General features: G+C 37.0%; 2 protein-coding genes and 2 long non-coding RNA genes across 6 annotated transcripts in view; 3 read left to right on the top strand and 1 right to left on the bottom strand.

Annotated features, from left to right (window-relative positions):
• Nucleotides 1–20392, top strand: part of LOC121249006 (chromatin assembly factor 1 subunit FAS2-like) — a 31740-nt gene extending 11348 nt beyond the window's left edge. The window contains exon 12 of the mRNA XM_041147641.1: nucleotides 19930–20392. Within this exon, the coding sequence (XP_041003575.1) occupies nucleotides 19930–20144 (215 nt within the window). The 3' untranslated portion in view covers nucleotides 20145–20392. The remainder of the gene's footprint in view (nucleotides 1–19929) is intronic.
• Nucleotides 4689–10797, bottom strand: LOC121249012. 2 transcript variants are annotated; one of them, XR_005937566.1, is made up of 3 exons: nucleotides 10277–10797; nucleotides 7538–7624; nucleotides 4689–4785 (listed from the first exon to the last, which is right to left on the bottom strand). It is a non-coding gene; the product is annotated as an uncharacterized LOC121249012 (long non-coding RNA). The 2 variants fall into 2 exon arrangements; XR_005937567.1 differs by having other exon boundaries at nucleotides 10700–10797.
• LOC121249002 (probable pectinesterase/pectinesterase inhibitor 51) lies at nucleotides 13262–16115 on the top strand. Its single transcript, XM_041147638.1, has 2 exons — nucleotides 13262–14645; nucleotides 15146–16115. Exons 1-2 carry the CDS (start codon nucleotides 13583–13585, stop codon nucleotides 15829–15831), a joined length of 1749 nt encoding a protein of 582 aa, XP_041003572.1. The 5' UTR covers nucleotides 13262–13582; the 3' UTR covers nucleotides 15832–16115.
• Nucleotides 16172–19400, top strand: LOC121249011. Of its 2 annotated transcripts, XR_005937565.1 has the most exons (5): nucleotides 16172–16389; nucleotides 16517–16862; nucleotides 18430–18493; nucleotides 18589–18685; nucleotides 19147–19400. It is a non-coding gene; the product is annotated as an uncharacterized LOC121249011 (long non-coding RNA). The 2 variants fall into 2 exon arrangements; XR_005937564.1 differs by having other exon boundaries at nucleotides 16172–16862; nucleotides 19147–19397.
• Nucleotides 20393–22984: the final 2592 nt, after the last annotated feature.

The raw sequence follows: 22984 nt of genomic DNA, 5'->3' as shown, positions 1-22984 counted from the left end.
AAATAATGTTAAGTATAAGTATTAAATAGTTCAGTTTTGCATAAATTATTTGTACAAAAGTGAGTCTCACAAGAAAAAATATATTCTTTTACACTTTTATTGTAAGGCATTATAAAGGATGTATCCTATTATCGGTCATAATCGTTAACTTGCAAATTATTAAGTGGGCAGTGTGGTGCGCCTGTGATTCTTCTAATGCTTAAGTTAGTAATGAGTAAGAGATAATAATTTAAAAATACTTAATTAGATCGATTGAAAGTTATATGTTACCCTTATATATATAGACATGGAGAATATTGGATGGATACTAATCACCATGTGGTCTATATCCATAATATAAGATTTACCTCTCTCCCTAATAAATAGAGTGGCTAGAGTCTTCGTTAAGTTATACGATTCCTTTGAGTCATTTACGTGTAATGGGGCTTGGCCTCAATTTGTGTTAGACCAATATTAACTTCTCCAGATACAATTTTTCATAAAAAAAAAAACTGCGTGAAACTTGTTTATTTGAAATTTATATAAATTATTATTCTAAAAATTTATAGATATATATCCAAGAAAGAGAAAGGCTGATCGTGAACAACATTTTCTAAAATTATATATATATATATTACTCTACAAAAAACCTATGTATGATATTGATCAATTATTTTTAAAATCATTTAAATATGTTGACTAACCAATCTTCGCTAAAATTAACAATGGTCGCATCCAAGTGGTTGATGCCGGTCTCAAACATTCGATCCTATGTTTGACTTTTCAAATCCTAAATTTAAAAATTCTATGTACCAACCATATGATACGAGAGATCGAGACCGTCCGAGTGGCTTTCTTGTTGGTTGGGCCTCTCTTTCTCTTAGGCCCGAGGCATCAACTGAGTCAATGCTAATCAAACCCAAACCTCAAAGCTGGTGCCTGATGTTCATGACTGATATTTGTAAATAAATTGCAGTCTTAAATGAACAGTAATAATAATTTATTTATTTATTTTGTATTTTTAGTACAGTGATAATATCATATGAACTGATAGTAGAATGAAAGATGAAAAAAGAAGAAACGAAAAAGAAGTTCCCTTTTAAATTATTCATTTCAACGTCGAAGTTGGCTAAATTAATAAATGATTAATGTGCTGTCACGACGTTGGCAGAATTATTTTGTTATTAATTGGGACGGACATGACGTGCCAGCTTGCAGGATATATGTATGCATGTTACGTCGACCTCATGATCTATTGCGTCCAACCTAACGAGTACTACTGCATCAAAATAGACGATCATGATCATTTGCCATTGAAATGCTATATGCTGGTTGTTACTTCGTAAATTTGACAAGTTTATTAAGGCCGAGACATGATGTTGCATCTTAATTAATAGATAAGTTCACAGCTATGAAGAAATTCTATAAAAATAAATTTACAAACTAACATAATTTTATATGATACGTTAGATCTATTTTAAAATAAAATTAGCGTAACAATCTAACATATTAGATCAAATCATTTTACTTTTTAGATTTATTTTTGTGGAATCTATTTCACGTGGCTAAAACATTTCTCTAATTAATATGCCCTCATTACCTTAGTTATTATGATGGTGACAATATGCATTCATTCATATGCTGACTAGTCTGAATGCGGTACATACTTGAAGCATTAATACTAATAAACTGGACTGAAATTCAGAAACCAAAATGTGTATGACAAGTGAACAATAAAGCCTTGTCCCTATCAAGAAAAAAAAGTGGAAACTCAAAGCTGAGTGACCTGCTCCAAACATTTTTAGGGGAGGGACTGTGGCTTGGTCCTCTCCACTCGTCAAGACCACAGGAGACATTCTCGTGCTGTAACTCCCATCTCCATCCCAGGCCACATTGGATTCCAGATTTCTGTTGCGGCCCTTATTCTAGCTATGATCCTTAACTGAGCCTCTGCTTCTCGGCAGATGTTCACCTGATGCCAATCCTGCATCATGCTTTGACTTTAGCAAATCATTTGCCTCCACGTCAGACCATTTTGAATTATTACTGCCAGCAACCCCTGGAGAGAGCCATCCAGTATCCAATTCTTTATCATGATAAGTACCTGCTTTTCCAGGCCAAGAATCATCTTGTTCATTTTCAGATTCAAAGTGACGCTCTTCTTGTAAGGCCCAGTTTCTTTGTCAAAGTGGCTTGGAACCGTGCGTGGAAATGGCCCAGCCATTTCAGTGCTTAGTGAGACCACCAAGCGGCGTCGTTTTAGGGAGGTTAGTAGTTCTCTTCCTCCATCTCCGTCACTTTCTCCCTTTCTCTTCGCATTTTCAGTTATTATTTAAGTTTCTCTAGCAACTCTCTCTCGTCTCCCACGTCTCCCACATCTCCCACGTCTCCCTCTTCTCTTTTCGATTTCATCTTTGTTTCTGGTTATTGGCGTTAGATTGTGATTTCCGAATCCTATGCTCTAAAATTCTGCATCTTCAGTTTTATCGCTTGCTCTGTTTTTGGTTTCGGTGGTTGCCGTCTACTGCATTTCGTAGTTCCTCCCCATCAGCATTTCGGTTCCTCATCTTCAAGTTGGCAAGCGTCACTTCTTATCCCTCCTTATTCGACCGGTAAGAATCCCATCTTCAAACTTTTGATTTTCGATCTCCTCTGCTACTTCCCCGATTTTGGTTTGTCTTATACTCATTTTCTGCGGTTTCTATTTTGGGTCCTTACTGTGAGATTGAGTAGTTTTTTTTTTGTGAGTCTTTCTGGTTGTTATGCGTGGTGAGTATTTCGGGTTGGTGTATTGTCCTAATTTTGGATTATTTGAAGTTACATTGTAGTAGAATTATGGATTTGTGGTTGAGAATATATTTGGAAGTATTAGTTTATACTTTCTGCTATGGAGTTGGGAATGGAAAGAAGAGTGCTTTGTGTAGTGTAAACTGGTTAAGTTGGCAAATTCTGCGTACTTCGCTCGAGCGGTCTGTCGAGCGCGACTCGAGCGAACAGCCAAATGAACATTGGCTTGAGCGGAGTGTCGAGCGAGACTCGAGCGAACCTCTCTGACTTGCCTTCGCTCGAGCGGAGTGTCGAGCGAGACTCGAGCGAACCTCTCTGACTTGCCTTCGCTCAAGCGGTCTGTCGAGCGAACTTGGCTCGAGCCAACTGTCGAGCTAACTTTCAGCAAACACTTTTTCAGTTCCGAATCAGTCTCCACTTATAGCCAACGTACTGAGTTTAGATAGAATATTTTGGGTCGAAGTGTGGGCTGTCCGGATTGTTATTTGGCTAGTTAAGTTTGATTAAACTCGTTGAATTATGGTCTAGAGTTTGAGTTCTTGATTTGTTTAAGACCAATTATGTATTGTTGGACTTTAATATTTAGTTTATATTATCTTATGAATAGGTGGCGAGACGGATAGAGATCGTATTCAAGTCATAGATAATACGCTGCAGGAGTCAGGTAAGTGGGGTTCCTATGCTAGGTTTTATACAAGTTAATAAGATTGGGGCTGATTTTATGAAAAACTTGCATATTTTGTGTTATGTTGGGAACTTGTGAAAATAAAGATCAACCTCGGTCACTCATCTGCATTATTCATGAAATCTGTGTGAAAAAAAGGAAAAATATGTTTTGGCATGCATTGTGTAGACATGAGCTAAATTCTGTCATGTGGTTTTTGAAATCTGGAAAAAGAGCGATATTGAGGATATGAAAAGTTGTGTATTTATTCAGAAAGATGTTCTGGCTTTTGTGTTCAACGTGTGTAACTGTCTGATTCTGTTTTGGTACTCTGTATTATTTGGTTACAACATCTGAAAACCTTTGGCATGGTGTACTGGTTTTCGTATCTGACTCTGTCTCTGCTTTGCTCTGCTCTGCTCTGTTATGCTCTGCTCTGTTTGGGTTGGTACCAACTTCTCTGTCTCTGAGTGCACCCACTTTGGATACAAAGTGGTTTTATTGTGGTCTTTCCTGTGTGTACACTCGGGGCTCCGAGAAGAATAAAGGAAAGATTTCACCTCTGTCTCTGCCTGGTTTGGCCACCGGGGTTAGCACAACCCTACCACGGGGGTGAAACATGGTCTCTGCTCTGTTTGATGCTCTGTTTTGATTTGATGATGATACTCAGTTTATGTTATGCCAAAGTACCATGGGTTTTACTTGTTTTAAAACCATCGCTCTGTTATTTTGAAAATATGTTCTGTTCTGCATGATAACTCTGGAAAAATATTTTGTTTCTGCATACTCTCCTTGATAAATGCTCATGTTTGCACGCTAGCATATGATTTCTGCTTACTGAGTTATTGATAACTCACCCCCTATCATTATAATATTTTTCAGATGATGTGGTGAGTCCAAATGAGGACCTGGATTAGAATGCTCTTTGTGTCTAAAGCTGAGGAGATGTTGGTAGAAGAAGGACTTCTGGTGTTCTTAGTTTTAATATCTTTGGGTTTTATTTATGTCTTGAGTTTAGTAAGATTTATGAAATATTTAGTTGGTTTGTTATGACTATCGGGAAGTTATGGACCCCTTTGATTCATTATTATTGCATTAAAGATTGTGTGGAGTTTGTAATGAGATTATTGAGAAGATTTGAGATTGATTTTCATTTATGAAGTTGTTGGAGATTATCCTTTGGATGTGTTGGGAGACATGTTTATGAGTGACAGGTAGTAATTCTCCAAGCCACCCGGATTTGGGGCGTTACACTTCTTCTCTCAAATCCCACTTAGAACTACGTCTTCTGCCGCTTCCACTCATTTCTCTCAACAAAATCCTCACCACCTCCTTTTAGTAGAACCAGGTACAATCTGGAGAAAAGGACAAACATTATATATATATATATATATATATATATATATATATATATATATATATATATATATATACACACACACACACATCAGCTTCAGTGATATAAAATCTACTTTTGATAGAAGTAAGAAGATTTCATTAAAAAATGCAAAAAATGTGGCCAAAGACATAAAATCTATCTTCAGTCCTTCACTCCATTCTGCTCTCCAAGTCTACAGTACTGTTTTGATGTTCCTAAATAATTATTCTTTCCCTCATATCATTGAGACAAATCAGTATACATCATGCAACAATTTGATTCAGTCATAAAAGTTTTTTTTTTTTTTTTTTATGAGTAAAAATTGATTAATATTAATAGACGTAACCAAGTACACTGGATTCAGCAATAAAATTAATAGAAAATCTAAAATTTAATGCTTTACGTGTCAAGATTATTGATCCAATGAACTAAAAAACACAGTGCAAGGATAATGTAACAGAATTACAGAGATTTGACACAATCTGAGTAGTAACCATTTTTCACCAACTAAATGTGAGCAACATATGCATTGGTCAGGTATCCATTCCACCTAACAGACCTAATATCTTACATCAATTTCTTTCAGTCCCATGTAAATGAAAGATCATGCATAGTTGTAGTGTAGACAATGAAATTTTGCTAAAACTCAACTAAAAAGGAGCATGCCTTTTGACTTGCCGGAATCACAAAGCAGCAGTTCATATTTCCATACACAAATTGGATTCAGATAATAAGGCAGAAAGGAGGCTATAGGAGACAGATTTTTGTAGAGGACAACCACACACATAAATAAGTGCAACTCTAAAAGTCAATACAACCTGTATACGAAAATTAACAGTTATACACTTACTAGAAAAGGAAATGAGAACAAACAAACAAATTTTTATGATGAGTAAAAGAAACAAATTGTAAAAAACGAATAATAAAAATCCATACACCTTTAGAGCATCCCATTAATTATTTCCCAATAATACAACATATAAACAATCTTTCAAGAGCCAAATCAAACCATTTACCAACTAGATTTACAGTTAGGAAATGTAGAGACTGGATAACCACCAGCAAGAAAATTCCCGAATACCACAACAAATTGCATTTAAACCAGGGAATAGGAAAAAAAAAAAGGATGATTTCTGGCATGGACATAGAAACATCAGCAGACTAGATGCACCCGTTAATCAGTTATTTGCCGATTCCTATCTTTTCATGGTTTTATTTCTCTTTTTATATTTCTATTTAGGTGTTTCTCTTATATGCATCCTCGTACTTGAGCTACAACTTTTGTGGCTTTTAATAAAATCCTCGATTATCAAACCAAAAAAAAAAAAAAAAAAAAAAAAAAAATCAGTTACTTGTCAATGCCTCATCAAGGTTGATAAAGAAATCTAAGAGAAGCCAAGTACTCTTTTGGTTTAACAGAATATTTATACCGCTAACGAGTGAACCAAACCACTTAAAAGACCATTACTGTAGCCCCCAAAGTTTCTTAGTTTGTACATGGTCGTACTCCGCCATAAGTAAGGGTATATAAATAAAATTAGAGGTAACATCCTCTTGGTTGAAAAAAAAATTATACATTTTCTAACTCCTAAGAGTTAGATCAAGTGGTAAAGGCTTTGGGTTTGAGGATATCCTCCCCCAAGTTGAGGGTCAAATCTCATTGGATGCAAACAATTTCTAGTGGCTATCGAACTGAGAGATTTTCTCCTTGAATTACCCGAGGTGTACTTGCAGGAAACTCCTTACTGAGAGCCTGTACACTCACGAGATTAGTCGGACGCTGTTCCTAGACACTCGGTGCCAATAAAAAAAAAATATACATTTTCTATTTGACTACCAAGTGCCAATCATTATATAAATTCCCAGTATTATTTAAAGAAAAAGAAACACCGAGCAAACAAACAAAAACAATGCAATCAAAAAAGTGATCAAACATGTCACCCACTCATCCATCGCATAACTAAGTAAACAGAAAACAGAAAACTCTTCTTCTTTTTTTCTTGTTTTAATAAAACAGAAAACTCTTCTAGCACAACAGGAATCTGCATGTTCTACCAGGTAACCACCCCTCGTGTCCAAATAACAACAAAAACAGAGAGGCCCACGCCTCGCACTATGTTTTTCTCAAACCAAACACACAACTTAAATAAAATATAGAGCGCTTGCAGTAGCAGTTAATCCCGAGAACCCTATATACTGCACAGAATAAATGAAGCACAGTTTTCATGGAGAGTACTCCATAAAATTACATGGCCAGTGAGGAGCAACAAGCGCACTGACATAGTCCATTTAAGTTTTAGTTTGTATCTCTATTTATTTTTTGGCTTAAAACCAATAACATCGTAACGTTTAGCTGATGGCTATTGTTTAGGTTTGTGTAGCAGAGATATATGATATAGGTGGCTGGAAATCACTTTAGCATTCAGCTACCCCGCAATCCCACCCTTCCCAAAAAAATGTATCTTTCCAAGCTAAGGCAAATATTTTTTACTAGCACATGGTGTCTGGGACAAAACCCAGACTAATCCAGGGATGCACAGACCCTTCGTAAGGAATTTCTTAAAAGTGCACCTTGAATAATTCAAGTGGAACACAGGCCAATCTTAAATTTATCCGAAAACATCAGAACTGAGCCTGAACATTAAACTAGTTAAGGATACTTCGCAGCCATAATGAATGCAAGACAATAAATGTTTTCTAAATCCCCAGCTAATTTGACATCTCAATACCTCAAATTGATAAACAACGTAGTTTTCCCCAGAGCCACATGCTCAACTTCCTTCCCAGGAAAAAGACTTAATGGGAAAATCTGATGCCTGATGCAAGTTCGTTAACAAATTATCCAAAGCATATCTAGATAAGAGAGACATTATTACTTGGAGAGAGAGAGAGAGAGAGAGAGAGAGAGAGAGAGATTCAAAAATTTCACGTACATTAGAACCCTAGACAAACATTTGACACGTCCATAACTTCCTCAAGAGGCTGAATTTCTACCTTCACACAAGATTATTAGGTTCATCACAAGGAATACATATACACAAGAAATACAAAAACAAATGAACAGGTGTCTGTATAAATGTTGTGTCTGCATGTGTGTGTGTGTGTGTGTGTTGTGATATCCATGCCAAATCACCCAAGGCATCACCATCATTCGTATGCATTCACCAGTTTTAAAACCAGAGAGTTTTCATCTTTAGCAAATGTTGACTCTCACGTAGATTCTAAAATCCATACACAACGCTGACCAAAATCGGTAGTCACTGAAATCTTTTTGTGACAAAAGGAATCCTAGCATTTGTTTTCTATATTTCGGCCAGAAGCTTGGAAAGCCACAATTTGATTTAATTTACACAGTTATAGAAAAAGGGATTTTGCCTAATCATAATCAAGCATGTATTATTTGGTCGAACATCATAGTGTGAGAACTCAAGTAAAAAAGCCACAATTTGTGCAATACAAGCAAACAGTTTAAGGTTTACAAACCACAAGATTCCCCCAAAGTATCTTCTTTTTGCAATGACTTCTCAAAGTTCATAAATAATATCCGTTACAATAGTACCTGTCATCAACCCCACAAAGTGTTCATCCGGGCCGGATTTTCTTCTGACCCGGTCTAGAACCTGTCTTATAAAAACCGGATATATCCAGTCCGACCCGGGTATGAAACCCGGGTTTCGTAATCATAATCTGGTATAACCGGATTTGTATAAAAGGCAAAAAAAAAATCTCGATCCTTCGGCCCGTGACCCCGGACCCCCCCTCCCTCCTCTCTCAACTATTCTACGAAACCCTAGCCGCCGTCGTGATGACCTCGATGGTTACTTGATGGAGAGGAGTAGTTGATTCGAGTACACTCTCTCACCGATGGCTTGCGGAAGCTCAACTTTGAGAATCATCTCTTCCTCGGCCAAACTAGCCAACCCTAGATCACAGCACACCTCTTCGCCCACCAATACACTCATACCCATCAAGCTCTCAAACCCATCTCTCACTGACATCCATCCGAGCCTTCTAGACCTGGTAAAATGGTACCGTTATCATCCAAGAAGCTCTCCCTTAAGCACAACTGAAGCCAAAGGCCCTCGAAGCCCGCCGTGCCCTCGCCCTCGAAGAGTTGGAGCAAAAGAAAGCTGCACGCAAATAATCTATTTTTTTATTGGTTTTGCTTCAAATCCTGATGGTAAGCCTTTACAAAAGCACTTTATGTTTGTTTAGAAAATTACATTAATTAGCTCCAAACTTAATTACACATTTTTGTTTAATTAATTACAAACATCCTTAAAAACTTATTCAGTTCTTTCTTCTGGTGCTGTTGCTAATTAAATGTCACCATGCATTGAGCAGGTGATTTTTGAGGTATGCATGCATGTCTAGCCCGATTGATTTGCTACAAACAGGGGTCTGTTTGGTTTTATCCTTCCATGAGTCATTAATTAGTTGATTGCTAGCCCTAATTTCTAGAAGGATTAATTATACATCATCCCTAATTTCTTGCATGCACACACTAATATTGTGGAATATTATGTGTAATCTTGCATAAACACAGTAATATTGTTTGTGCTTTTTTTGTTTTTGCTCAAAGGTAAACACATGAAGGCAGAAGATTTCATATTGCTTAACCCTTTTGCTTTGTTTTTCTCTCTGGGAGTTTTTTCAGAGTGTGGATTGAGATGGAGTTTGTGGGATGTTGTGGGGTTACAAGCTATTTATTTTTACTAATTTCCATGTCAATACTTGGTCATTGAGCTGCTTTTATATATTGTGTCTACTGTCAATAGCTTGTGTTAGGTGTTCCTTTCCATGGTTTATGTTTTTCTTTGTTGAAATACATTCTTATTCTTCAGTTTGGGTGGCTGCAGAGAATATACAAGAAATTCAATGTAGCAGTTGTCTTCAGTTTGGGTGGTTACATCGAATAGGCTTGAAGTTTTATTTGGTGTGATTAAATTACATGGAAGAGTATGTTATTGATTTGTAACTCATATCTTGTAATTTTATATTTCGTAATAATGTAATATGTAGTAGATTGCATGCATTTTAGTTTTTTATTTTTATATATTTTATTATTCTGCACAATGTTAGGATTATGCTTTTTAACATTACCTCTTAGAAAAACATTTCACATAATATAGGCTTTTATAAAAAAAAAAAAAAAAAATGATGATTTTCAACGTGGATTATTCTTAAAAAATCTTTAATATGGTATAGGTTTTTATTAAAATAAAATTATTCTTTTAAATACAGACTTCTATAAAAAAAAATGAAAAACAGACTTCTTTAAAAAAAAAAAAAGGGTTCAACCCGGAACCCGGAATCTGGGTATTAAAAAACCCGGGTTCAACCGGGTTTCGGCCTGGGTCTGACCCAGACCAATCCGGCCCGGGTTTGAAACTTGGGTCCCGGTTCGAGTTTAACCAGGTTCCTGGGTTGGAACCCGGATGAACACCCCTCTGGCCCCCACTATCTACCTGATAGTTAACTAGTACTCTTAAATTCAATGAAGAAGACTTTGTTTTCAGTGTGGTTGTAGTTGGCCCAAATCACAAATTTGGAACACAGCCATTCTTAAGTCCAAACACTTTTTGTATAAAATCTATTGATATTTGGTGTAGATCTACAGATCAAATCTTGATTTTGATCAACAAAAAATCACTCTTAAAAGATCAATGTCCATTAGGATTTAGTATGAATCTTTCATTCCAAACTTTCCACTCCACAGCATTGAACTTTGAGCATCAACAACTTCTATAAGAGTTACTTTGAATGTTGATGTATTCTTTTCCAGTTTTTGAACCATGGAGAAGGTCTTATGAGGCTATCTCAAAAGCATTTGGAGCAATCTCCACTGAAACGACACAACAAAGGTCCATTAATATGTGCAAATATCCCACGTTGCACTTGCGGAAGGATGAATATCACTGCAAATATCATTGCATCAATTCTTTCGAATGCACTCGGTATCCCTCCATGCAGTGACCTCGTGAAAATACTGCAGAAAAATTATATGTATATTAGCGCTTGGCTAGACGGACTCTTATTGAAAGGCATAGAACTAAAGTTCACACAAGACTTCTATCTTGGTACCCAGTCTTTTTGGAGTCTACGCAATTTACCTGAGCACATAGATGAGTGATCTAAGACTCAAGCAAAGGGTTCAAAGTTACATTTAAAGTTATTAGAGTATGGAAAGTCCTAATAATCCTAAATATTATATAACAGGTTGGAAAACTATCACATGTTTTTAGGCAGGTAAATACACCTCGCACATCCACAAGGGATTAAACTCATAACCTCACCAATCAAAACCATGGACCATGACCAGACATCATAACTTTACAAATTTATTGAATATCAAACAAACAAAAATGTGAAGAAGCATTTCTTACTTGCCAAAAAAAATTGTAATGAAGCACGTCCAAATTCTCATTTTGAAAACAGAAAAGTTTGTGAGAATATTCAGTAATTATTAGTATACAGTATTTCTAATTCAGTTCACAATCCTAAGCAAAACCAAGCAAACTTCCCAAGCACTCCATGATTCAAAATGCATGTAACAGAGCAGCAAGACTTGAGAGGGAGAGCTTTAGAACCCTAAACCGCCACGGAATGACGCCGCGAGTGGACAAAGGGAGGACGAGCTGAGTTTGTCATGTTTAAAGCCATTCGGAGAGAGAATTGAGAGCAGTCCGGAAAAAAAAAATAGAGATATTCTATAAAGCACGCCGGTCATTGAGCACGAATTGCACACCGGACCCTCCATTCATCACATATGAAATGTCTATTCTACCGTCAGTTAGATTCAATCCATTGCTTTCCTTCGTTGTTCCACTAGAGACCACCCGCCTTTCTGATTCTTCGCTTCTTTCACTACTTGAGGAAAACACTGCACGCTCAATCAATTTTAAAAACAAATTCCAGTTCAATACAAATTAAAACCAATCTCTTTGAATAATTTCAAGTCAGATGCGATCTCCACGAGCTAGGCACCTTCCTTTCGGCGATGGGCGAATCAATAGTGCTGGCAAATTCTTGAATGTTCCCAATATTCACCTTCAGTTGGGCAATGGACTTCTCTACTGCTGGAGGAGTGCAACGCAAATGAAAAGGGAGGAGGGCTTAGCGAAAATATTAAGAGCATTAACATTGATCTATGTATATGTATATGTAAAGTCACATCTTTTATATAACCATTTTATCATTTAAGTAAAATTTTCACATTAGTTTATGTATATTTGAGACAAAATTTATTATTAATTTTTTACTAAAATTAATTTTTTTATATATATTTTACAATTAGTATTCACTACATATATTTGACATTAATAATACAAAAACAATAATAAAAAATATAATTTTTTTATATATTATATTAAAAATATACTAAAATGAAAAAAATATATAAAATATATTATAATAATAAAATAAATGTGCATATAAAGATTTATTGTGCTGTTGAAAGAAGGAGAAAAAAAAGATTGTGAGAGAGAGAGTGGAAAGTAAGAGAAATAATGATTAAAATATATTTTATAGAAGGAATAATAGTTATCTAAATCTAGATAATCACTATTCATAACTAGCTAAATATTTGAATATGCATAAGTTAATGTAAAAGATTTTAAGGTCATATTATACAAATATGACTTTGTATATATTTATGCATAAACTAATGTAGATGCTTTAAGAAATGTTGATAATATATGTGGATAATAATAAAAAAGTAATAATAAAATATTAAATAATAATAAAAATAGATAAAAAGTAATAAATAAAAAATAATAGATAAAAAATAATAATAAAATAAAAAATAATTGTGAAAGAAATTGCTCTCACGTGCCAAACCAGCCCGTGCGGGAGGGAGGGCGAATGATTCCGACTCATTCTGTTTTTGTTTTGTTTTATAATTTTATTTTTCTTTATCTTAACTTATCCACGTGTTTATTTCGTGCATTACAAGACGCTTTCCTGTAGCACAACTCAAAAAAATAATGCCGATAGAGTATTTTTCAACCTAGATTACGAAACCATCTTGCTTTTCTTTCATTTTTTTTCCACGGGCATAAAACAATCTTGCTTAAGATTGGTCTCGTTGATTTTTTTTTTTTTTTTTTTAGGCCTAGTTTTTTTATTAAATTTTTTTGTTATTTCCTCTTTTAATAAATCATTTTTTTATTTTTTTAAGGATAATTAAAACAAATCTTAGAAGCTAATTAAATATCTCTTGTTTAAAATGAGCGCAAAGTTAAAGCCTACCGAAAATCTATAGAAGATAAAAGACTGTTATAATATAAATGAACGAAAAAAAAAAGGTCTGATAATGAATAAGAAATTAGTATTTTGATTTTTTTAATTTTTAATTTTTTTTAACCGATATCCATGAATTCTTATAATAAAAGGCTATTCTTTTATTTTATTTACTAGGAGGCGACTCAGGCGAGTGTGATGCTACAGAAGGTTTCCCCGCGACCCGTCTTCTCCAAAAAGTCCAAACAGAGCATTCCCCACCCGTTTGATGGTTTGAGTCTGTATGCAAAGACGCAGGCACACAGCTCGCTCAACTTCTACCCTACCGAATAACTTAACAACCCGTGACTTTTTGAGCCTTACCAATCCCCATCAATCTCCCGTGAACCCAACCCCGCCTTCCATTTTCCTTTTCGGAGTCACCGCACTTTCCCTCCTCGTTCATGCTTACCGCGTCCACCTACTCACACTACCATCCAAATTGATCTCTCTCTCTCTCTCCACTGCTCGCTATTTTAGTGGATCGATTCGATATGGCCACTACTCATCAAAGAAAATCCACAAAACTTGTCCATAAAAGCAGCTCCAACACCTTCCTGTTTTCTAAGCCATCCACACTTCTTGTAATTTCCATGGCCTGCATCTTCTTTGTCTCCCTCGTCCTTTTTCTTTCCCTCTCTTCAGCCTCCCACCACCAACACAAATCCCGAACCCATCCCGGTGCCAACAAACCCAGTCCTGATGCTCCCTCCTCCATCTCTCCCGCGATCCGCCAGGCCTGCAAGGCCACTCGCTTCCCTAGCACATGCGAGACCTCTTTGACCCAATCCAACCACGTGCCCCCCAACCCCACCCCTCTCCAGCTCATCCAGTCCGCCATCTGGGTCTCCTCCCAGAACCTCCACACCGCCCAATCCATGGTCAAGTCCATCTTGGACTCCTCTGCGGGGAATGCGAACCGCACCACGGCCGCCAAAAACTGCCTGGAGTCCCTCAGAATCTCCGAGTACCGGATCTCTCGGACTACCGAAGACGCACTGCCACATGGTAGGATCAAGGATGCGAGGACCTGGATGAGCGCCTCCTTGCTCTACCAACAAGATTGCTGGTCCGCGCTCAAGTACGCGAACGACACACAGATGGTGAACTCGACGATGTCGTTTCTGGACTCGTTGGTTGGGCTCACGAGTAACGCGCTGAGCATGGTGTTCTCGTACGGCATTTTCGGGAACGAGACCGGGTCGTGGGCCCCGCCCAAGACCGAGCGGGACGGGTTCTGGGAGGGAGGTGGCGGCTCTGGGTCGGATTTCCGGGGCGGCTTCCCGTCGAAGCTAACGGCGGACGCGACCGTGTGTAAGGACGGGAGTGGCGGGTGCTACAAGACGGTGCAGGAGGCAGTGAACGCCGCACCTGATAACGCCGGGGAACGGAAGTTCGTGATACATATAAGGGAGGGGGTGTACGAGGAAACCGTCAGAATCCCGTTAGAGAAGAAGAACGTGGTGTTTTTAGGAGACGGGATGGGCAAAACGGTCATTACGGGGTCGTTGAACGTCGGCCAGCCTGGGATTTCGACATACAACACAGCCACAGTTGGTAAGTCTTTTGAATGCATATTACTTTATTGTGTTTGGCCATTCTTCCTTGTTATTGTTTAGTCATATGTTTTTATTTTCAAGGTTGTGGATGGAGTCAATAAATACTGTTGGGGAGTTGCTCATGTTATGCAGTTATGAATAAATTATTCTAGTAGATTTTACAGCCTTTTGCACTCACAAGTCCATCCTTCCAGCTTTTGTCATCATGTAGAGCCCATGTGAAATGAAATTGGGTTGCAAACTTATTCACAGTTAACTATTTAGTAGCAAGAGCTTAGGAAAAAGGGCTAGTTAGTACTAAAAACAAAAGATAAAATGTTGACTACAATTGTAGATGACTTCTTTTATGAAGTGGTAGAAAAGTCCCCGAGAGAGCAGATGTTGGGAAGCCGTAAAATTTATGAGTTTTGAGCTTTGCTTTGTTAATCCCTTCTTGTTCTTGAGTTGCTTTGAAAAAAATTCCCTTCTTGTTCTTATGTTTGAATCATTCTGGAACAGGTGTGCTTGGTGATGGATTCATGGCCAGCGGCCTCACAATCGAGAACACGGCCGGTCCTGATGCACACCAAGCAGTGGCCTTCAAATCAGATAGTGATCTATCCATCATTGAGAACTGCGAATTCTTAGGCAATCAAGATACACTCTATGCTCGCTCCCTCCGCCAATTCTACAAATCATGCCGCATCCAGGGAAATGTGGATTTCATTTTTGGAAACTCAGCATCAGTTTTTCAAGACTGCCAGATCTTAGTCTGCCCCCGGCAAGTAAATCCAGCAAAGGGCGAGAAAAATGCTGTCACTGCACATGGCAGAACCGACCCTGCACAATCCACAGGTTTTGTTTTTCAGAATTGCTTGATAAATGGCACCGAGGAATACATGGTACTGTATCATAACAATCCCAAAGTACACCGTAATTATTTAGGGAGGCCATGGAAGCTGTATTCAAGGACAGTTTTTATACACTGTAACTTAGAAGTTCTTATTACACCAGAAGGCTGGATGCCATGGGATGGCGATTTTGCATTGAAAACACTCTATTATGGGGAATTTGGTAATTCTGGACTAGGCTCTGATTTGTCCAAGAGAGTAACCTGGAGTAGCCAGATCCCAACAGAGCACATACTCACATATTCCGTTGAGAACTTTATCCAAGGAGATGAGTGGATTCCATCTTCTCAGTAATTAGCTTCAAATTTTGCAGAAATATTGGCCGTAATGTGTCTGGAACACAACAATATTGGGAGATTTCAAATTTTTGGCTACATTTGATCTCCATCCATATGTGGTATCTCTTCACAGTGGGGCTTATGCTTGAGCATGTTTCCAGCCTTACTATATTTATATCGTTGTGTTTGTAGTAGATCTCTCTCCTTGCATCTGTTGTGTAACCCTGGGGGAGGTAGAGGAGAATTGGATGGGTGTAATTTTTACTTCATTGTATAAAATATTACACGATTGTGCTAAAACTTGTTTATTTTTTTTTATCTTGTTTTTATAAATTTCCACGGGGTCACTGTCACTCGTTGAATTTTGACGTTGGAGGTTGCCACCAAGTCGCACGTTGAACAAACGTTAAAGAGAGAAAAATGACACAAACAATACGGAATAACATGGACTTTTTCAATGCTAGTAATGGTACAAAGGCATTGGCATCTGGCCATCAATTTCTTGACTTGCAGGATACGTGCAGTTGCAAGAGAAGCCCAATTGGTTCCCTTTTAAGGGTTTATTGCTCATTTTGTATGGCTCATTTCACTTTTTACTCTCTCTTAGGGGCCTTAAATTCAAGCAATAACTCGAGAGAATCTTTTTACTGCCAATAATATCCTCCTTTCGATATGATTATCCATGTCCATATGCCAAATAGGACCATGGTTGGGAGAGGTGACATGGGAGAATTGCGTGACTTAGTGGGTACTTTTAATGGCGTTGCTTGTATAGTCATCGACCATCATTCACGCCTTAACTTGAAAGCATGATGGGCATCTTTTTCTTTGACAAATAACTTCTGGGACTAGGAGTCTGAAGTATGGGTCTTTGAAAAGCAGGCTAAGACTTGTATCTTTTGCAATCACGGGCTTGATTCTATGCGAAAAATGTTGGAAGCATGAAAGCTTATTCCCAAATTCACATGATGCTATGCAGGTATGGTATGGGTCCACCCAATACAAGACAAAGACTTTAGTCTCATATGCAATCACATGATGCACAACGTACGGTGAATTGTTTTCTAACGCCTGACTTATGGTTCTCGATGATTCACATGTGCTTTGGTGCCAATTTGGCTGCAAAGTAACGGTTAAACTTTTGACAGTAATAATTTTAAGGTAATATATTAATTTATATTTTAAAAAAATTACTCAAAATTATAAGTGAAACTCCTTTTTTTTGTTTATTAAATACATCGGGGGGGAGGGGGGTTGAACTCATGATCTCAATTTTAAAGATGTGGGTCTTGTGCCGCTACAGGCTCTTAGCATAAGTGAAACTCAATTTAAATAATTATTAATATCAATAACTCTCTTTTTGACAACGTGAAATTTCATTCGCTACCTTTCTAAAGAAATATGGTGTTACATTTCTTCTCTAATATGTGTAACGCCCTTGTGAGATTATGTTTTGATGCTCTTACATTCCACACTATAAAGACTTTAATATCATTGTAACAATATAAGAAAAATTCAAACTACGCCGAGGCTTATATCCCAAACAAGTTAAAAGTTAGAATTCCATCGTTACTGAATTCCATCGTTATAAATGTCAACAAGTTCTTCTTTCTAAATATTGTGCGATTTTATTCACTACTCGTCCAGTTATGTGAGGTGTTACATTTATGGCCTAGGAAATTATTACCTAGCTGTTGTTTTTTGGGTTCATGCCACCAAACAATGCCACATTATTATTATTGTCATTGTCATTAGTATTATCACAATGGCAATATCATAAAAAATGTAAACCGATAGAGGGGTAGAATCTTAACAAATGCCTCGAGCCAAATTTGACAAAGCTACATAAAAATAAAAAATAAAAGAAAAACAAATCCTAAAAAATAGATCAGAAGGATCCTGTCAAGTATTTTCTAGATCCAAACTCCAAGAGAATGGTTATGGTGGTTGATGGCTTTGGTAGCAGTCTAAACAATGAGCTATTTCAACAACTTGCATTGTGTTGTGCAGCTATGCTCCGGTGGTTGTTGATACTATGTGGTTAAGGCTGCGTTTGGATGTTGAATTAAGTTGAGTTGGGTTGAGTTGAGATGATAAAATATTGTTAGAATATTATTTTTTAATATTATTATTATTTTAGAGTTTAAAAAATTTAAATTGTTTATTATATTTTGTATTGAAATTTGAAAAATTTGTAATGATGAATTGAGATGAATTTATAAAGCAAACGAAGCATCTAAGGTAGATGGTGTACAAATGATATTTGCAGTCTCTAGTGTTTACAAGTTGTGTGTACTCTTTTTAAAAAATGTGGATAAATTTAGAACTTACATAAAAAAATTAATTTTTTAATAATAGATCCCTTTTTTTTTTTTCTTAAAGAGAGTGTGTGGAACTTACATATCCTAAAATTATATCTAATATATATTACTCTTAAGAAAATAGAACCAATCAAACTTTGGGCAGCACTTGAGACTTATAAATTTTTGAAAAATGATATTTATAGTCGTGGAGTGACGTGGAAAGACACAATTTGTTATGTAGCATGAATGCTCTTCTGTGAGACTGTGACTGACATTTTGTCTGTTGGACAACCCCCATACTCTTAACACAGTGCGAGACAAACCAATTGCATGGTCATTACAAAGGCATAACAGCCATCAGTGGATGATTCTAAGGTAACGACATATTAGATTATCTTTTTTCTCTCTGAGTTCAATTGTATATCAGAATTTTCGGATGTTATAATTTTTGTGAATGGTTTCTGGTGCAGTCTGTAAAAAACCATCTTTTTCATGATGAAACGTTGCCATCTTTCTTCCGAAGATTAGCCTGGTCACCTGATGGGTCATTTTTACTTGTGCCTGCAGGTATTGACCAATATTTAAATATCATTCCATCTCCTGTGGACTTATGTAGTCTAGTACTTTTTCTTTGAATCTTGGTTATCTGGTAACTTGATGGAATTATCCAGTTGCTTCATGTGATTGTCATCAACACCATAGTCTACTATCACACTTGGGAGTATTCATGCCAATGATTAATCATCTCAGGCTACCACATCTTTGGTGTGTTGCGACTTAAATTAAATGTCTTTCTTTTGGCTGTGTACTTAAGACTATATGATTATAATGATTTTGATGCCTGGATTGTGAATATCATAGATTATATGTACCTCCCAGATGTCGTGTTTGTAACCACGATTTTTCTTCGCCACAAGTGAGGGCAATCAATAAAATTTGGAGTACTGTCCTTTAAAAAAAAAAGGAAGTAAAAAAAGAAAAAAAAAATCTCAGGCTGTTCATTGGATTGTCTCCCTTTTCTATTTCAGGTTCTTACAAGATTTCACCTGCATCTGAAACAGTAAATACAGCTTACATATTTTCCAGAAAGGATCTCCCAAGGTAAGATTTTAGCTGCATAGTTTTTTAGTTGTCCCTTCTGATATTGCACTTCTGTTGCATTCTTAAGACGAGCTATGGGCACCGTATATTGAGCCTGATCTCTTAATGCAATTCAGCTGAATTAATATCAATCTGTTCTTTTCAGTACGCAATAACTACACTTTTAATCAATAAAATAGCTTTGAAGGAGACTTTCAAGGATAATCTGTTTCAAAACATTATTGCTGTTTAGGCCAATGTATGATATTAATCTTCGATCAGTTGTGCAGCTGCACTCTTTAAGCTCCCTTATCGCCTCATTTTGCGGTTGCTACTTTAAATTCTTTATACATTTATGACACGGAGAGTGTTCCTTCAATTGCAATATTGGTCGGTCTTCACTATGCAGCCATAACGGACATTTCGTGGTAAATTTTATACCAGTTCCCATGCAACATGCTCCGACTGTTATGTTGATAATTCTTTTGATGATTTTGATAATGTTTTGAATGCCTACCATTGTTTGTGTTCAAAGGTCACCTGAAGGCCGTTACTTGGCATTATCCTCCCAAGATGATTACTGTACATTACTAGAATTTGAACACGACGAACTGGGATTGCCCATCACTTTATCAGGTCTTGCCTCTTCTTTCCCATTTTTATCACTTCGTTACCAATCCTCTTTTACCCCTCGCAACTGCTTAGTTCCTTTCTTATTTGACCTGCTGTAGAAGAAACAAATGTCACGGGTGATGACAATAGGGACCCTGTTCAGAAGCGAGAGGAGATGATAGTTGATGCAACTAGGAGCGATGTTGCAGCAGAGAGCACTAAATCAGAACCAGGAAAGAATGAAGGGAAACTGGCATCACCAAGCTCAACAAGTACTCCCATCTCAAATAAACCAGCTAAGAGGCGTATTACTCCCATGGCAATTGATCTTTGATAAGTGCCACCCTCACCTCTGTAAATCTTGGCATGGTCTGTCATTCAAGGTTTCATCTATGGAGTTTTATATTAATTTTCAAGTGTAAAAGAGATGGATTCGACGATCTTAGTAATAGATGCGTAAAAGATGTTGGGGTGTATGTGAAGATTGGTTTTAGAGCTGAAAAAGTGTTTGCTGAAAGTTCGATCGACATCGCTCGACATACCGCTTGAGCGAAACTCAAGTCCAAGAGTTCGCTCGAGTACCGCTCGAGCGAGGCACATAACCTAGTGTTTGCTCGACCTTCGCTCGAGCCAATGTTCATTTGACTGTTCGCTCGAGTTGCACTCGACACTCCGCTCGAGCTAAGTACGCAGTTTTTGCATAAATATATCATATGAGACTTGTGTTGGATGGGCTCGAACATATTTTCAGAGAGGACAATTGTCTAGTGAGTGCATATTGTCCGAAAGAGCAAAAAGTCCTAGAGAGTGTGAGTTGAGATTGAGTGATTGTAATCTCCTCTAGTTAATAAGATTTCTGCAGCTCTGTGGATGTAGGTAATTTGCCGAACCACGTATATTGTGTGTTGTGTTTTTGATTGTGTTGCTTTTACCTTATTTGTCATCGTTGGTGTTTGTGTTTTGCATAACATTTCACAACAAAAGAGAACCTCCGTGTTCCTTTTTTGAGAAGCTAGAGTTCTTTGTACTAGATTTATGGTCATAGATCAAGGCATCAAGCCAATTTTATCATACATAGGCTTCTAGTATTGAAAATCTGGTCACACGGCTTAAGTCCTATAATGATAACGTTGGCTTGCCAGAAAATATGCTGAGTGAAAATAATAGTATGTTAAAGGGATGAGGGACTATCGAGTCAACTTTTATTCGGCCCAATTTTGAAATTCATACGAGAGATGACACAGTGATTTAAGATAAATTGAAGGGATGAGAGAGGACGAATGTAGACAGGCTGTAGTCTCATCTTATGATAATGATATAAAGGAGCTTGACCTTGGGATATGTAGGCTAGCATCGTTTTACTTGATCGGTTGGGTATCTTCTCTAACCATTGAGGATGTTGGTTGGGTTGCTTTGACTAAATGGCCATGAACTCACTTTTTTCTTACACTGAGGTGAACTTTCCAGGAAACATGTTCTGTTTTGACACTGGACAGCTCAGCTAGACAAGAGGATTCCACCTTTTCAACTACTTCCTCTGTTTGCTGTGGGACGAGTTTAGTGCAATTGATACCTGCATTAACCATATTCCCACTTTCTTTAATCATTTATAGATTGTACGGCTCAAGATGTTTAATGAAACATGAGTATTCCATGGGAATGGAGAAACTGAAATGCAATCTCGGATCTGCGAGGAAACTATATATTAAGCATTCTGGTAGTCCTGATTTCCTTGGTTGATAAAACAATCTTGTTATATTGATTTTTGGACAAACTGCCTTTTGGGAGAACCTTCAGGGACAAACAATCTTGATGGCCTATTTTGCCGTTTCCTTTGTGAAAGGTCAACTTTTTGTCAATTTATTTTTTCATTGATTGCACAGTTGCTGGATGAAAAACGACTACTTTTTTATTTGAAAGGTTTAATTTTTTGATAGAGGAGGCGTTCGTGTTGAGGAATAATCTCACATTGAATTGTGGATAAGGTCTTGAACATGTTATAAGAAATAAACAATTATCTCTTATATAATCGATTTTATGAGATGAATTAGGCCATAAATTTCTTCATATTGATAGGAATGGTCAAAACGGTGATGGCAATACAGTGCTACATGCTCGGATTTGTGACAAACTTGGCAAGTGGGTCAAGAACTTGAGAATTGCTGCTGGGTATTTGATATGGTATCAGAGAATTTCGACCATTAGTCACTCTAATCCATGTCTCGTGTCGATTTTCCATTTGAGTGTGGTGTTGTCTTTCTATACAATATAAAGAAAAAAATCGGTAGAGAGACAAAAAAGGAAGGTTGTATATAGAAAATTTTGAGAGTATTTTCAGATAAAAGAGGTGTTCTTTTGGTGGAACTTTGAACTCAACCACTTGTACAGAGTTGATTCGAACTATACAAAGATCAGTTAGGCTGTTGTATCCTGGAGGAGTCAGGCCGCCAAGAGGAGTTCTACTGCATCGGTTAATTTGAAACTTTGTACACCGTATAGGGCTTGAATCTCCTTAAAAAGAATGAGATTTTCGTGCCTCAGTCCAAACTGGTTTCGTTTGAATGTTAATTTCATTGTAATTTTTATTATATTATTGTGTATTTCACTAACAATTTTAAGAAGATTCAAATGGAGCCTACAATAAAAAAATGCACGAAAAGCGTTGGAGATCTCAACATGTCTTTCTGTTTCAATGCCCTATTTCAAGAGATGGAAGTGCAATGCTCTTCTATCTAAGCCTCTCCTACATTCTCACGACAAAGGTAAATTTAATTTATAAAAATTGTGTCTTGCCCAAAGATTGGAATTCAATAAATAGTTTTTTGAAGCCGCAAAGAAAAATTTTCAAAAAACTTAGTAGACCTCACAAAAAAGACTTTCCAAGCTAAAAGAGTAAGAGTCAAGTACCCCCTTCAGAAAATCAATTTTGTTTTGTCTGTGGCAAAAATGGACAATTTGCTCGAATTTGCAAGTTTTTGAAGCGAGAAAATAATCTTCGAGTTAACTTAACTGAGGAACCATTTGTAACTATGATTATAGACATTAACTTGCTTCATGAATTTGTTGAAGGGTGGTGGGCAGATTCTGGTACCAATAGACATGCCTGCTGTGATTAAAATTGATTCAAAAATTATACTACCTTTAAAGAAGATAAAGTAATTACGCTTGGTGATT

Source organism: Juglans microcarpa x Juglans regia, chromosome 2D, assembly GCF_004785595.1.
Source record: "Juglans microcarpa x Juglans regia isolate MS1-56 chromosome 2D, Jm3101_v1.0, whole genome shotgun sequence".
Taxonomy (NCBI): Eukaryota; Viridiplantae; Streptophyta; class Magnoliopsida; order Fagales; family Juglandaceae; genus Juglans; species Juglans microcarpa x Juglans regia.
This window is presented reverse-complemented; position numbering and strand designations above follow the sequence as displayed.